This window comes from Telmatherina bonti (genome assembly GCF_933228915.1).
Source record: "Telmatherina bonti genome assembly, chromosome: 18".
Taxonomy (NCBI): domain Eukaryota; kingdom Metazoa; phylum Chordata; class Actinopteri; order Atheriniformes; family Telmatherinidae; genus Telmatherina; species Telmatherina bonti.
Genome location: NC_136616.1, coordinates 34,418,355 through 34,436,244, shown reverse-complemented (window position 1 = coordinate 34,436,244; position 17,890 = coordinate 34,418,355). Strand labels below are relative to the sequence as shown.

Below are 17,890 nucleotides of genomic sequence, written 5' to 3'. Positions count from 1 at the left end.
GGAAAGACTTTTTCCGTATTTCGCATTGATGTGTCACCAGATGTTATGTAAAAGGATCATTTCAGGTAAATATGGCATAAAAATTCTGAAATTTTCTGATTTTGAAGTCCTGAATATAAAATTAATTTGTGAATTCCTACAAAAAAAATTCCAGGTATCCCTTACTCATGTTGTTTCCACACATAAGGACTTCGCCTCTGACCCATTACCCCCTGCTTTAGTTTTCTTTTGAGGACAGCGGCAACAGCAGTGATGGCAACCGAAATTTCTGCTCCAAAACAAAAAAACTTTCTGCCTCAAAGTGGAATTTCGTGGGACAAGATTTTATGAGAATTATGGCTTACAGGCTAAATACCTTCTGTAATTGTACTGTCGCTTTTATTTGGGAAAGGGGAAAAAAAAAAAAAAACAACATTTGTTTGGGCAGTGAATTCATGGAAAGATGGAGGTTAGGAGAAGCCACTAAATTCTGGAGAGAATTCTCTTCTCTAAATGAATTTTCCCTCAAAACTTCAGCCTTGTAAGACCAGAAATACAGACTAATGACTCCGAAAGCAACCAAAGATTTTAATTTAATTTTCTGCAGCGACTTTGTGCTTCACCTTTACATTGAACATAAAAATGAGATGTGTGACATGATGACATAAGCAATGAAAAATTAGCGTTACGGTGCCCCCTGGTGGCTCCTCATGTGTGTTTTCAGACAGTGGCTCTGGGTGAAGGCTTTGTCGCAGACGCTGCACTTGTACGGTCTCTCCCCATTGTGTGTCCTCATGTGAACAGTCAGGTAGGTTTTACGTGCGCAGGTTTTCCCACAGATCCCGCACACATACGGTTTGGCGCCAGTATGGATGGCGACATGGTTGTCCAGGTGTGTTTTCCGCTTGAAAGACCAGCCGCAGTGCGAGCAGCGGTATGGCATCTCCCCCGTGTGGATCCTCATGTGGATGGTGAGCGGCCCCTTGGTGGTGAAGCCTTTCCCGCACTCGTTGCAGTGGTATGGTTTCTCATTGGTGTGCGTCCTCATGTGAATGAGCAGCTGCTTGTTGGTCAGGAACATTTTGCAGCAGACATCGCAGAGGTATGATCGCTCTCTGTTTGTGTGGATCTTTTCATGCTGCTTCAGAGTAGTGGGAAGTTTGAAGCCCCTCCCGCACACCTTGCAACTGTGGGGTCTTTCTGCAGAGTGGGTCTTCTTGTGGCGGGATAAGGATCGGTTGTCTCGGAGGAACTTGCCGCACACGCCGCAGAGATACGTCTTGCTGCTGCTGTGAGTCCTGCTGTGAGCTTTCAGCTGCTCCTCCAGCTCAAACACCTGGTTGCAGGTCTGGCATTTGTAAGTCAGCTCGTGGAGTTTCTGGTGGTCCTCCAGGGTCTCCTTTAAAGCAAACTCTGCCTGACAAACGCTGCATTTGAACGGTCGCTGCCCCGAGTGGGCCGCAACGTGTTCGTTGAGGCCGAGAACAGAGAAGAAGGACTCTCCACACAAATGGCAGTCATATGTTTTGTGTTTACTCTCTAAATGATCCTTCAATACGTTCACAGACTCTCCACACACTCCACACACACTACCTGCTTCACCCTGATGTGTCAAGACGTGTTTGACCAGCTTGACCTCTGATCCGGTGGCAGCGCCGCAGACTTTACAGGGAAAAGCATCAACGCTGTTCTCAGCCGGAACGCCAACAGGAAGTTTTACTTTCTGTTTCTCCGTCGAGTTCGGCTGCAGCTTGGAGTCAGTTAGTTCCCGCTCTGGCTTCCAGCTGCCTTCCTGGTCCTTAAAATTGCCTTCAGAGTGCAGAAAAGAGTCTTCACCTGGATCCGACATCTCACCGTCTTCATCGTATGTCCCCAGATCTAGTTGATGTGACGTTGGTCTGCTAGACACGTCATCTGGTCTGCTGCCATCAGCTGCCTGAGCAGAGCTGCTGTGGAACCAGGAGAAGGAGTTAATGTCCGTCAGGTAACATGTTGAGAGCAGCAAAATGTTGTGTTTCCTTTATGACACTTTGTAGCCGTGGTGATACCGATGGCTGAACTGGGGTTAAATAATAAACCACTCTAAATGTAACCGACTCACTTGATTTCTTTTCACTTCGACAAAAATATATTTCAACAGGCTCATCTGAAACTGCAACCAGTGGTTAACATATTACAGCGCACAGATGATAGCCTACAATGTTTAAGCTAACCGGTGTCAACCTCATTAGCCTAGACTAGCGTTAGCACCAATTACTTCACGCAATCTATTTAACTTGTAAAATCCAAAACAACTTAGCAGCAGCTACTCTTCCCTTCCCGGGGTCCACATCTAATAAGCCGTAGGATAATCTCAAAGTTTACCTCGCTGCCTGCAGGCTTTCCTACTAAAGCTTACTTAGGCTCCGCCCCCTCACCCTGTCACCACCATAGACCTTATGAGAAAGATGGACAGAGCCTTTGGCAGTAAAAAATTAAGCCCATGCGGAAGTGCATAAACTGAAGTTCCCCCTTCATCCACTAGGGGCTTGCATCACATTGTTGATCGAAAGTCTCCAGTTTTCAAAAAGTTTTGACAAGTTTTTTTTTTTTTAATTCATTTTCTTCTCGTTCACCATTTATTAGGAATATTAATGTGTTATTCAGACTATATCTAAGTTACACATATGAAATTAAAGAGTCAAAACGAACTCATCATCGTTGTGCTTTGTTTCATCCATCCAACCGTGACACCAGTCAGAGCAACAAAAACTGACCCTTTTCTTTCCAGAAACCCTCGAATATCAGTCAGAATCTCAGGTACTGACTGCAACAGTTTAAAGATAGAGATAACATTGACCTTTGGAGGATATGTGCATTTAAAAAGACAACTTAAAGCATAACACCAGCATCAGAGACCTGCCTGGAAGGGTTTAGGCAGGTAGCAGGTGAGTTACGGTGCTCAGAGACCTTAAATTACCTGCTTTGTTGCTTTGTTGTCTCACATGTGAACATGGCAGCGCTGCTGTTTTCCTCCTGAGGGACCGTCGCTTCCCGAGGTTCCTCGTGTGTCTGGAAAATGAAAGACGGTTAACCTGAGTTCACGTCCGAAAAAACACAGCAGGAAGCGAGCTGAGATCTGACAGATCACCTTGAGCCGGATGTAGAGCGTAGACCTGCTCGGTCCTTTGCAGCTCATGTTTCCGAGGATCTCCTCCGCCGTCACCGTCTTCAGTTTCAGAGCTTTTAGTCTCCGTCTCTTGTCCAAAGTCAGAATGTCAAACGCCGTGCCGTCTCCAGCCAGCTGAGGGATGGCAGATCCCAGCAAGTCCAGGAAGTCAGACTCCTGCAGACCTCTAGGACACTTCACCGTGACCACTGGACATTTCTGAACCACTGAGGAGAGACGAGGACAGAGACGAGCATGTTCAGATCAGATTTTAATTCGAGATGTTTCAGAGAAAACGTGTTCCCATCCAACCCAACCTTTACCGTTTTTAGTGAGGACGTTGATCTGAAGGTCCTCCAGGATGCACAGCTTCAGGTTCATGGTGTGCGTTTTGCTGGTCTGAGGTCTGCCAGGCTTCCTTCGTGCATGCTGACGTGGAGGCGCCAAACACCTTAAAGACGAAGATTAGCAGCAAGTTAAGGCGTGAAAATAAAAAGTATTCCAGGTCATCAGCGTGTGACAAAAAGCCAAAGAGTCCCAGAAGTTCAAACTAAAATGGAAACGTCCAGAACGCGCCACCAGGTGGCAGCAGTCGTATGTCGTCTGATTCCACTTTTCACGTTTTGTTAACCAATCTGATGTTAAACTATTCTAGAAAGAGGTTTTTAACACTGGTTTGAAGGCTGTGCTGCTAAAGTTGTTTCTCCTCATTCACTCAACTCCTTTCAAGATCCCCAGCGTTAAGTATCCATGACAACAGAAGAGGCGTCATCGCGACACTGCCAGTCGGCCGTCGGTCAAACAAATGATATGAAGAGGCGTGAGACTGCTTTATAGTCCAGAAATGAGTACCACACTTCATTTCCATGTAGACACGGACCATCATCACATTCCACACAGGAACAGCAGGCTTTTCTACCCTCCTGCTGCCAAACCTTAAGAGATCGGCCCACCGATGTGGGCTACAACAACAAAACCACAAAATACTAACACATATTAACAAACACAACACATCAGAAATATTTACATATACACATGGATATATATATATATATATATATATATATATATATATATATAAGTCAATAACTATCTAACCTCATACTGTGTATAAAAGTCATTTATCTATGCCATACACCTCCCCTCCTCGTTTACATGCTCTGCTCCTCCAGCTCTTTAAGCAGGTATTGGGCCGACTTCCGTCTTTTAGCTTCTGTTCCCAGCCAAGACGAGGTCAGCGTTGCCATTTTCTGCTAAACATTTCAATTTACACACCTGATAGTTGAACAAAGTAAAAATGTACCAGAAGGTTTTCAATATATCAATGCTGATTAAAATTCTCTTCACAGAGGAAGGAGGGCCAGCCCCCCCACCACCACCCCACAAACACCTCCTATGAAACAATCCATCAGTGTGCTTACTTATTACCATCATTTGTTTAACTTCTGGATCAGCTATTCAGCAGTCACTGGTGATGGAGCCACACATCTCCATCACAGATAGCAAATTTCTGTTTTCCGTACCGATGCTGTCGGAAAGACTGTGGATGAGGCGTGATTGCCCCCTTTGGTTAAAGATGTGCAACTGCTTTATTCTGCACAATTTCTTGCTAGAAGTGAAACTTATAAGCAGTAATAATCACATGGAGAGCTGACTTTAAGGTGGACTTCTTGGCAACCAATCATTTGAGTTGCGTGCGTCTGTGAGGACTTGTGAGTAGATATTTGTATTTCTGCCTAAAGAGGATCTTTCTTACTTTTAATGTTATTTGGTTATTGTGCTTATGTAAAACTGTTCATCTCCTCACCATGTGGCTTGTTCATGCTATTAACCTAGCTAACCTTAATATTCCAGTTAATTGTTAGCTTTGGTGCTAATTACATAGTGAGAGATTATGTATAATGTGCAGGTGGCATGTGTGGTTTCTGATGTGTATCTAATCCTGGAAAGAATGGTCTCATATTATTTGTCTTTGATTTCTTTGTTATAGACCACATTATCCTAATCCACCAAAGACAGTCCCAGAACTCCACACCTGTAAGCCTGTTATGTGCTGTTGTGTTGTTATGAGTGAAAGTAAAGATAGTTAATCTTCCAAGAGAATCGCGTGTGTTCTGACCGACACCCCAAGGTGAACATCAAACCTCCGTACCAACACCTGAATAGTACTATGTGAATATCACAGTAATAGATACCACGTTGTATGTTGATACTTTTCAGTCATTTTCCATACTTTCTGTGAAAAGGTAAAACACCTTCTAATGTCAACATTTCCTTTACTTTAAAACAGACTTTAGGAATAATCAGAGGAATAACGAAAATAAAGAATTGGGATTGAAATGTTTAGTCGTTTAGAACAGACAGAAGCAGTAAAACAAAGGAACAGCGTTGATATTAAAACGACCGTGTTAAATAAAACAGTCCAACAGCTAAAACTCCTCGGCTGAGAAGACAAGTGTGTCGACATTTTCCTCTGTCAGTCTAGAAGCTTCAGTACTTTAATTAACATGATTATTTCCATTTGCTGCTTCAGCATTTTTTCCACTCATTCTCATTGTTCAACAGGTTTGTTAGGAAACTATACATGAAACATGATATGGACAGAACTAGAAAAACTAATTGGATATCTCATCTATCTGAATTAAAATATTGCATACTCAGAATGTTTTAATTTCCTTACTATAAAGCTTTGCATTAATAGTTTATAATGTATATGTAAGACTAAATGAGCAATGGGGTGAAGACTTGTACAACATCATGTGACTGACTTTATAATGACAATCAGTTTGTTTGTGTAGGACAATTACCTCATTAAAATATCTGAAGAATATAATATAATATATATATATATATATAAATCTATATATATATATATATATATATATGTATGTATTTAATGCATTTATGAAGCATGGAGCTGTCTCAGCTCTGTGTATGCAGGTAACTGTAGGTTTATACTGCGCTGGTGGTGGCTTTGTTTCACATTACAGAGCAGTGAACTGGTGAACTACATGATCACTTGTTGATCCTGACTCAAGTCATGGTACAAGTCTGCGTGTTTGTTCTTCAAATGTCTGATTACGTTTGAAGTGTTGCTTCCATTTGTAAAACACTTTGCAGCACCTTGTCTTCATTTTTCAGTTTAAACTTGAATTTTTTCCAAACCGTACTAAGAGTGTATATCTTCCATGTGCAGCCTTTTCTGTAGCCGCCGTCTCTGCCGTGATTTCCAGGCTGTTGAGCGCACCTGACAGTAAAGCACACATTCATCGAGCGTGCAGCAGGCACGTCGACCTCCTGTTTAGGATTTGCCGAATCCTAAACAGGCCACTTTTTTGTGTTACAATAGTAGCAGCTTACAGCCCAGAAATGATGCTGATGTTTTTGTCTGTCTGTCTGCAACGCGACTTGCCGTTTACACCTATGCCTCAGTGACTACGTCACACTCGCTGGCCTTGCCGGGCTTAAAGACACAGGCTCCAATTTACAAATGCTTTTAAGTTAAAAGAAAATGGACCGGGTCTCAGGGGTCCTCCTGGCCTTCCTCTTGCCTTTTTGTGGGAGGGGTCACATTGGCATGATCACTCTTCTCTGAACACGTTCCACTGTGCATGCCATGCAGGTTTATTCACTCACAGCAGCTAGTTTTCTCTGTGTGTTTCTCATTTATATTCAACTTTTTAGACACAGTTTAGTTACTATGAATCTAAAGTTGGCTTGTATGTATTTGTATTCATACTGGCGAGTGCGTATATGTATATATATTGATAGATTACACACACACACACACACACATATATATATATATGTATACACATATATATATATATATATGTATATATATATATATATATATGTATACACATATATATATATATATATGTATATATATATATATGTATACACATATATATATATATATATGTATATATATATATATATATATATATATATATATATATATATATATATATATATATATATATATATATATATATATGTATCTGCAAGTTGTTTTTTTTTAGGTTTATTTTCCTCGCTCTTCATCTCTTTCCCTATGAGATGTTTTCCCTTCTTTCTCTTTCTGTCTTACTTCTGTCCTCTCCGGTCCAGTCCAGCAGTACAAACTCTACAAAATTGCAAACAATAACGCAAAATAAATGGAGAAATAAAATAAAAATTCACAAAGTCAAGGGGATCATTATATCTATAAAGCTCCCCTTGGCAAAGTAAATTTGCTCAGCAGAACACAGCATCCAGACCATCATTCTGCTTGAGCTGAAATGCTGGACAAGACACAAACAAACAAACAAACAAAAAAAGTTAAAAGAAAATAAAATTGTTTGTTTTTAAATGCTAGTATAGTACAGTTTTCAATGCAGTATTGTAGTACTATACTGGTACTGGTATACTGTGCAACCCTACAACAGAAGAGCCGTTAACCAGCAGGATCAGGATCAAGGAAATCCAAATCACTTCTTCCAGATGTTCTGAAGGCACCCATGACATTGTTAGCTAACAAGTACACAGAACGAATATAGAGAATGCAGTACTATGTATTTCACTGACACGTGGCGACAGGAAGATACTCCAGACTCTACTGTCTCCATCTGCTCATACAGTCTTAAAGCAGCAGGTAGAAGCATTCAAGTTAGCAGCAAGCTAAAAGTAGGAGGCGCTACGGCGCTTCTCAACATGTGTCAGTACAGGAAAAGATGTGGAGACAGGACACCGAACTGTTTACAGGTTGTTCATTTCACCTCTCCAGGATCAAGACCAAAAAGTTCTGGGGACTGATCTGGAGCTAATAAAGGTCGTTGAAGACGCTGAGCACAACAGACAATTCTTCACACAACGCAGTGTGTTCAGTCAGAGGCTTCTTCATGCAGCTACAATACAATTAGATTGATCATTAAATTAAAAGGAAAACCTACTACGTAACTTCTTCAGGAAAACACAGGATTTCATTTCATTAAAAAGTACATTTCCAGCTTGTTTTAGCTCAACAATAATCAACAGCAGTTGTAGATACCTTGATGGATCATGTGGAACCAGATTCTTCTGAAGCTGGTTAAACTTATCATCCTCCTCTTCGTCAACAGATCCCTGGTTCCTGCTGCTCTTCACACCTACAGAAATAATAAGATCCAATTAAAATTCCAGTTCATCACGACAAGGCTGAAGTTAGCTTCCGATTCGCAATATGTGTAAAGGGCAATTCCACTGAAATTTTGGAAAACTAGACCACATTATACCAGGCCCAGACAAAAACCTACAAGAATTAGACTCTTCAAACATGGACTGAAATATTCTACATACCATGCAGATTCATTAAAACATAGTTTCTGATTGTGAAACCTTTAATCTATTTGTGAATGCTTTATGCTTCCAATTTCACAATCATTTATTTATTTTTGCCTTCAATTGTTGATCCGGATTGTAATAAAAAACACAGTACACAGACTTTTGTCAAATTAAACTTTAATATTTTTTTTAAAGTTGTTTAGTTTGTAAATAATTTAAAATAACAGTGTCACAAAATAAAAAATAACAGTTTTCCATATTGTCACACTATTGCATGAGGAAAAACAAACTCCTAAGCTAAACCAGTTGAGTTCTCATTCAAATTCCTTTGTTCATTGTCTAGAAATCCCTCTGCAAGGAAAATATAAATATGCTGGATTTAATTGATACTGTTACGAGCCTGGGTATTATAGTATCGATCTGCCCAGTCCACTGCAACTTGCTAATCAAATCAGAAAACAAATCAGAAACTGCATTTTATACTTTATATACTTGAATCTGCATAGTATATAGAATATTTCAGTCCAGGTTTGAAGAGTCCAAGTCTTGTAGTTTCTTGTCAGGACCTGGTCAAATGTGGTCCAGATGCCAAAAAATGTCCCAAAATGAGCCCAATTTGCATTTTCCCAAATATATTAAAGGTTTCACAAACCAGAAATGACGTTTTTATGACTCTGCATAGTATATAAAATATTTCAGTCCAGGTTTGAAGAGTCCAAGTCTTGTAGTTTCTTGTCAGGACCTGGTCTAATGTAGTCTAGGTTTCCAAAAATTCAGTGGAGTTGCCCTTTACACATATTCAGAATCAGAAGCTGACTTCAGCCTCGTTATGCCTTTTATTAAAGCTTCATTTAGAATATTTAAAACAAGATTGAAATTATCAATGGCATAATTAAAAAATCAATTAAAAAGTCAAATAACAGCCGAAATTAACTTAATATCCTGCAGATGAACGTGGCGTGTTTAGCTTTCTTTGGTTTGTTGCTGCTCGACTTTATGTAAACTTCTAACATCTCTGAATGGAGTTCGGTACGTTTGTTTCCAGAAACATTATATTAACATGATATATTATATGATTATATTTGCTGTGATCAATTAGGTCAAATCAATCAATCAATCAGAAGCTAACTTCAGCCTCGTTTCATCAGTCTGACTTTTATTAAAGCTTCATTTAGAACATTTAAACCAAAATGGAAATAATCAATGACATAATAAATAATCGTTTTTGACTATTTTTGCTGTGAAACGACATGAAGCTGCGGACTAACCGGCTGTGCTGACAGCAAGCTGAGGCTGCAGGAGCTCCGGCTGTCTCCTCTGTCTGAATACCGAGGCCTCCTCCTCATATGCGGCGACAACCGCGTCGAAAAGCGACAAGATGTCCCGCGAGGCAGCCGCGAGCGTCTCGGTGACAAACCCACGCAGCTTCGCGGCTTTAGACGTTTCATTCAAGCTCTCTGCGGTGTTTCCATCCATCATTCTGACTTCTGTCTCCACTTTTCACCGAAAATCTTCCGAAGCCTTTATTGTTTTGATTCAGTTCCGGTTTCTGTGCATGCTTTAATGTATTCCGGCCAGGAACGGAAACACCCGATAAGTTCCGCGGACTGGAGTCGGTTTTTCATCTGTTGTTCTGTTCAAAGTACATTTTAATATTTCTTTATTTTAAATAAAGCTTGAATTAATCTGAAATATGTTTTCATTCAACACTGAATTAGTCCAGCAGCCTGACATGCACTTCTTTTCCAATTTAGTCCCATTCTGTACGAGTTTGACGGCCCTGTTCTAGAAAGCTAAAAGACAGGAGAAAAAGTGATTAAAACAATCATAATTTAAAGAGCATAAAAAATTAGTTTTCCTGTTTTACTATTTGTAGTATTTAACTCTATAATTCCAGCTGCTCTGTTAGGTTAAAGCTGCTTTTAAATAGACGCTTACTTGTTTGAAATAATATTTAAAAATATTCAATACCTTCTATACTTTAGTATAGATCTGATTAATTGTGATGAAAAAAACTTTTATTCCTTGACGACAACTTTAGGCTAGATACTCTGTTGTCCAGTTTAATTTGCAGTATTTATTTATGTTTTCTATCTTTGAAAGCATCCATTAATACCTCCGTTTGTTTGTCTCACATGTCAAGAATGAGGCAGCGTTTAACATCACATATTATAATGATGCTGTTTCCATTTCAGTTTTTCACAAAATAAAAGCAATATTTCCCTAATTTCAATAAACTACTGCACTTTACAGATGTTTTTATTTTACAGTGTTAAACAACAAGCCACAACTGTCGTTAAATCTCATCCCGCAGGCGAGATTTTAGGAGAATTGCAGCTAATGCCCGGTCACCATGTGATGCTGCTTCAGGGTTTTCCACTTGCTGTGGAGGATTTTCCAGTTTTTCACAGCTCTTTTCTCTCATTCCTTCTAAAATTCTGCATTTCGCTGTTGTTTACTATCAAGGATGGAGGTTTTTATTTTTCTCTTTATTTGTGAAAAGATTTCCATCCCCTCCTCTGTCCATACATACATTTACCTGAAATTAACTGGTCATGTGACTTCCACGCAAACACGCAAATGCAAAAAAAGGGTTTCCATTGCAGTCTTCGATCATACTTCCATATGGACACGCGTGAAACCAAGGTGTTTCCAGTAGTCATGGAAACGCAGCTACTCTGATGTAGTTTATCAGAGACAAAGTCGGAGTGATCTGCTGCAGCGATGAAACATCATGCAGGTGCAGGTTTTCTTTCCGTTCCTGTAAGCAGAGCTGCGTTCACCAACGGGAAGAGTCACTTTTCTGTGATGATGTTTCATCCGTCTCTGTCCTGGACCAAACAAAGATCCTCATCCTCATCACTCCAAAAAAGTGCAAATTTATTTCCACTGAATGTTTTTTTTTTTCAGCTCCAAAATGACTTTTAATACGTGCTGCAGGTGAAACTTTATAAAATAAAATTAAAAAAAATCTAAAACGTTGCTGGTAAGCAGAGAGAAACCACATCTCTCTCTGTCTCCCTTCATGTTTCTCTGTAAAACAAAACAAGTCGCTTCCTGCGTGTCGAGATGAGAAGAGAGCACACAAATCCCCACAAAGCTCATTTATTTTCTCCCTGATGACACAAATAAACGTTCCTGGTAAGCAGCGAGGAAACCACAACCCATGGGACATTTTTCTGCACACCGAGCCACGGCCACGTCAGCCAAGACAACATCAGATTATTGTTTCAGTGTATTTTCTGGAGGTATAAGGTCAGGATAGGAATGAACTAACATCATGTTCATTTTGTGGCTGTGCTGAGAAAAATGTTGGAGGCCAGGTCACAGTTATAGAAATACTGACAATTTTCCAGCAGATTGGCAGAAGTTGGTCGATAAACAGCGCTTCATTAGCCTCCAACCTGCAGTATTTCTCCACATTTCTGTTTTCACATGTTTGTGATCCAAACATTCAAACTGAAAACAAGCTCAAAGCCTAATTTTATTACAACCACAATTAAGACAAATCAATTGAAAAATATTCAAATTTAAAAAATATTTCCAACTCTGTACACCATCCAGTACTTTTACATCCTGGTGATTTTGTACTTGTTTGCATACTAAACCTGTTTATAACAATTTACTAAAAATTATTATTTACCACTAAATTTTACAAAAGTTATAACCTTGAACCTTTTTCTTGTATGCATCATATTTGTTTTTCAATAAAGTTTTGCACTTTATAAATAATATAACAGCAAAAACAACAACAACAACGACGACGATGCCAGCGATGCCAGCGATGCCGATGCTGCTGATGCTGATGACCCAAGTCTTTGTCTCCTTATCTGCAAAAAGAAGAAAAGCCATTTAATTCAAACCAAACCAAACAACAGTTGGATGTTTCCTTCCTCTCGTCTACACGTGGTGTTTTCTGTCAGGTTTCCACAACTCCTCCACTTTTATGTAGTTTCACTACATTTCAAGCCCTAATTCATGTAAAAACATCATTTTAAGATGGTGAAAGATTTAAATCTGTCAAGCTAATGACGTGAATGAGTCGCTCTGAAGACTTTTACAAGCTGTTTTTCATCATTACAGAGCCAACTGTAAGCTGGGATTTCTTTCAATTTGGATCATTTCTAGTTTGAATATGGAAACAGGAGCACTGAAGTCACCATGGCAACATAATGGTCTGTTCTGTTCTGGTTTTGTGGATGTGGTGTTAAGAGTCATTTCTAGTTTACTGCATTCAGTTTGGGGAGAAAAAGAGAAAAAAGTCTTTCGATCTGAATTAGCGAGACAATTTAGCAAATAATTAAAACCACTAAAAATATTAATAAAAAGGAATTATCAAGCACATGCACATGTACAAGTTCCCCCCCTGGCAGATTAAATCTGTCCAGACCGTTCTGTGTGTGCTGGACAGTCTATTTGCACTGGACCATTCTGCATGTCATAAAGCTGGAAGGTTGGAAAGTAAAGTCAGTGCAGATGATCTGACAACAGAGAAAAACCAGGAATATCCTTATTTTATCCTATTTCTCAGAGTGAATCAGAAACTTCAGTCTGATCTTTTCCTACTTGGAGAGAAAACGGGATGTAGTTTGGATTCCTGTAGTTTCCTTATTTGGCCACTGGGGGGCTCTGGTGTCTCATCAGCAGCTGAGTTGGAGAATTTCATCCCAATTCTTCCTCTTTGTAGGTTTAAATTCAAATATAGTATTTAATATGTGAAACCTGGAATGTAGATGATTAAACTCTAACCTTGGGCAGCAACATTCAGGTGGAAGGAGCCTTCCTGTCCACCACTTTTCCAGATGTATGAGCCTGTGAGGTTCCTGGTCACAGACTGGAAAGTTAGACTGAAACTTTCATTCGCCATCTTGCAGTCGCTCCACTCCACCTGGTTTGAATGTGTTAGGTTATTGCCATCTCTGCAACCACCAACGTATTCCCTGCTGGTGGTCCTTTTCAGGTACACAAAGTCTGGATTGCCGCTGTTCTTTGGAAAGATCAACTTGCATGTCTGTCCAACATAGGCTTTTATTTCCAGATGGCCTGGAAGACACAAAGCAAAGAGCAGAGACATTCACCAAAGCAAAACACCAAATCACACGAGTCAGGAGAGCAAACACAACTTCATGTTTGTTTTTCACTGCATTGTTGCAAAGTTGAATAAATGTGAGCAAACGTTTTATCCTGTCAACGTATTGTAATAATTTTTCTCTTTATCGTGCTGCCACCACCTTTGTTTATCCGGTCTGGTCGGATGTCAGAGGCAAGAGAACACTCGCCACAACATATATGAACAACAAACTATTAGAAAAATGTTCAAAATGTCTGCAATCTGCAGCTGACGAAGGCAGGGTTCTACACCGCATTCTGCGTGCCAACACTGCAAACAAAAAGGAGCTATTAAGACCCAAAAGGCACACAAGAGCAACTCCACAGCAACACTACACTACTAGGGGGATTCACCAAACACCACCCCTTTAGGGACCACTGCAACGACCAGTAGGTCACGTTCACACCTGACGCCAGAAGAGTGGAGCGCTGCCCGTCCGGCTGACCGCCTTCAATAACTGCTCCCCAGACTTACAAAAGTTACAAAAACAATTCATAAAAGTTTTATGCTAAGATAAACAAACACAAAACATGATAAGAATAGAAAATGGTGACTTATGCTGCCCCGGTCTGACGACAAGACCCTCCTGTGGGGCGGAAGGATTAAAGTATGCCGGACCCAGCGGTGTTGCAGCTCCTGCCACGAGGGACGTACTGGCAGGGCTGATCCACTCTGTGTGTTGATGTCTTGTGTAGTTTCAGACAGAGGAACTCGGAGATGCACCGGCCAATCCCCAGTCTCGAACTACCTAAAGGAAACATCCAGCCTCCTATCCTGATCGCAGGAACGCAGCTCCCCTACCCAGCTGTCTTCGCTGCCGGCAACACTATAAGCTGTGAACAGCACCCACCAGAGTGCCGCCACGTCCACAGCAGCTGATCTCAGACAATCGCTTGTCACACGCCGACAGACAGCCACGCCTTCATCCAGCCCTCACTGCTCATCACCGTCTCTTATTTCTTTCCTCTGCTGCCGCCACAAACCAGTCCAGCCACTCCTCCCACAGCTGAGCAACATCAGTCGTCAACTCCAACACACCTGTCGAAGTTGTGTCGACGCGTCCTCGTCACAGCATAAAGGTGAAAAAATCCACCATGGTGCGTTCAAAACCTACAAACACTCCTGAATCTGGTAAACTAAATTAAAATGCACTAGACGAAACAAATCAAAAGTAAAGATTAATCAAAAGGTTAGAAGAAGAGTTCGGGGTTGGCTTACCCACTACAAGACTGATGTTCTGGTCGGGGTCATGTTGTGTTGTTGGAGCCGCTACGAGAAGAAACAAAGAAAGAAATATGAAATTATTGAATATATATATATATATATATATATATATATATATATATATGTATACACACATATATATATATATATATACACACATATATATATATATATACACACACATATATATATATATATACACACACATATATATATATATATACACACATATATATATATATACACACACATATATATATATATACACACATATATATATATATATATATATATATATATATATATATATATATATATATATACATACCAGATCTATACCAGAACAAGCCTTAGAAAAAAATTTTTGGCCCTTATTTCTGCGCAGCTGTTAAAACCATGTATAAAAACGCAAACTGCTCCATCAAACTCTCTGCAGGCACCTCTCCTAGGTTTGATGTAAAGATCCACTGGCGTTAGACAGGGCTGCCCAGTCTCCCCGTACTTGTTCCTGCTATGCACTCAATTACTTTCAGATTTTATTCAAACAAACCACCTGAAAGGCATCACTGTGGCTGAAAGAGAAATAATCATCAGTCAACTGGCCGACGATACAACTTTGTTTTTAAAGGACGCCTCACAAGTCTCCGCAGCCATCACCATCATTAAGTCATTCTCTAATGCTTCTGGTCTGGATTTAAATATCAAATAAATGTGAACTTCTGTCTCTCAAAAACTGTGATGTTCCTTCCATCTGTGGCATTCCTGAAAAGGACTCGGTCACTTATCTCGACATAACTATTGCTAAAAATCAAGATAAAAGATGTGCTTTAAATTTTGACCCTGTCATAGAAAAAACGCAGAAAAAGCTTAATTCTTGGATCCAAAGAGATCTATCAATCAGAGGCAGAATATTACTAACTAAAGCAGAGGGCATTTCTCCTCTGACCTATGCAGCCTTGTCCCTTAATGTGAACAAAAAAAAAACAGATTCCATTGACAAAATGCTTTATAACTTTGTATGGAAAAATAAGATACACTATATCAGAAAATCAGTCCTGATGAATTCTTATGAAAATGGTGGCCTAAACTTCCTTGATTTTTCCACTTTAAACAATACATTTAAAATAAACTGGATTAAACAATTCCTTAGAAACCCATCTTCTATCTGGAACTTCATCCCGAATTAAATTTTCTCAAAGGTTGGTGGCATTAAATTTCTATTACTTTGTAACTACAATATTACAAAAATCCCCATAAAGCTGTCCAATTTCCATAAACAAATGCTTCTCTCCTGGTCCCTAATCTATAAACATAACTTCTCCCCACATCAATATTTCATTTGGAACAATAAAGACATCTTGTATAAACACAAATCATTATTCATGGAGAACTGGTTTAAGCATGGAATTCCGTTGGTTAAACAGCTGTTCAATCCAAGTGGTGTTCTGATGTCTTACTCAGAACTTTTAGACACCTATGGCATCCCAATACCACCAAGAGAATATGCTCTTGTTTTTGATGCCATCCCATCTGGTGCCATAATGCTCCCCAGAAGTCATGCCACTGCTGTAACCGCTGCCACCAACTTGGATCCTATTGACACCAATACAGGTCACATTTGTTTTTCCACAAAAAAGAAAAATAACAATCGTGACATACGCAATTTATTCCACAGAGATAAAATCTCTGTTCAAAATGTAGTGTCTTACTGGAATAACATGGTTCCAAATCTGAACTGGAAAGCTATCTGGCGTCTTCCCTCTAAGTATTTTACTGTGAACAAAATCAAGGAAGTCTCAATGAAAATCAGTCATCGTTTCTATCCCTGTAAACTATTATTGCACAGGTACAGAAAGGATATTGAAGTCACCAGCTCATTTTGCGATCACTCTACTGAAGACATGCATCATCTATTCTGGTCTTGTGATTTTTCCTCTGTATTCTGGCAAAATGTGTGTACATTTATTTCCCAAAAAATTGATTTTGACTTCACTCTAGTACATGAAGATGTATTGTTTGGCTTTTGTTCCTTTGACCCTGCCAAATCAGATCGATATAATCAATCAATCTAATTTTGCTGCTGGCAAAATACCATATTCATAAATGTAAATTCTCAAACAAAAAACCCTCTTTTTTAATCTTTACAAAGGAAATCAAACAATACCTCACAATAATAAAACATTCCAAAAATAGGAAAGCTGTTAAAACTACTGATCTATGTCTGCTATTCAACATCTACTGAAAAGCATATACTCCTCTGTATTCCATACTCTCTGATCCCCTGTCATTATCCCTGTTCATGTTTTGTTGTTCTGTACTGCATCCGTAGCTTGTAATGTCCAACCGTCAATAAAGTTTTGAGGTCATTCGAAATGAGGTCATTCGAACTTTCTGGAAAGTTCAAAGTTCGAATGACATTCTAAACTCTTCTAACACTAAACCGGTCGTTACCAGCTTATTTAAGCTATTAAAAAAGACTTATACGGCAACGACTGTAGTTGGGTTTTCATTAACTTATGGTAGTTTTCCACCGTAACTATAAACACCACAATCGTGTCCTTAGCTAAAAGGTTAGCAATCAGTGCACCTAGCTAACTGGCTACCTGTAGTATAGCTTCGTAAAAAACAACCCCCCCACCTTCCCCGCGACGGATTAAGCGGTTAGGATGATGAATGAATGAATGAATAATTTGAAAAAATTCAGCCTCACTCACCTCCCGCAAACATGAAGAGCATGAATACACCTCCAAAAGTTGCGTGCATGTTTCCCTCGACAATTCTTCCTCTCAAATGTATTCAAGTGATGCCGGTGGTAAGGTGCCAATACACCTTACTTCCTGGGTGGGCGGGGCCTCACAGGAAACAATTCAAAATAAAAGCGCAAATCTGTTTATGGTACTGTCATATATAGATATTGTGTAGAAGCACTTTTACGACACTTCAACACACTGCTTTACGGCAGCGCCTAACCAATCTACTGCAGTATCAGTCCCGCGCTTAGGCTGCTACATGTCTGCTGTTGAGCTTGCTCTAGTTAACCCGCCTGTTAATATTGTGCCTTGTTCAGCCACCAATAAAGATTATTTGTTAAACCGTTACCACTCGTCATTCTACATGGTGTCAGA

The 17,890-nt window shown here is 39.7% G+C and overlaps 2 protein-coding genes across 2 annotated transcripts; both read right to left on the bottom strand.

The window, feature by feature from the left end:
• Positions 1–664: 664 nt before the first annotated feature.
• LOC306769299 (uncharacterized protein) lies at positions 665–9,911 on the bottom strand (the record flags this gene model as incomplete). Its single annotated transcript, XM_079257865.1, has 6 exons — positions 9,700–9,911; positions 8,160–8,256; positions 3,451–3,578; positions 3,110–3,354; positions 2,939–3,030; positions 665–1,928 (listed from the first exon to the last, which is right to left on the bottom strand). The coding sequence occupies exons 1-6, from the start codon at positions 9,908–9,910 to the stop codon at positions 665–667; spliced, it is 2,037 nt and encodes a 678-aa protein (XP_079113991.1). The 5' UTR covers position 9,911.
• Positions 9,912–11,594: 1,683 nt separating this feature from the next.
• Positions 11,595–17,603, bottom strand: LOC306769465 (uncharacterized protein). Its single transcript, XM_079258078.1, has 4 exons — positions 17,480–17,603; positions 14,760–14,810; positions 13,181–13,474; positions 11,595–12,261 (listed from the first exon to the last, which is right to left on the bottom strand). The coding sequence occupies exons 1-4, from the start codon at positions 17,526–17,528 to the stop codon at positions 12,077–12,079; spliced, it is 579 nt and encodes a 192-aa protein (XP_079114204.1). The 5' UTR covers positions 17,529–17,603; the 3' UTR covers positions 11,595–12,076.
• Between the last annotated feature and the right edge of the window lie 287 nt (positions 17,604–17,890).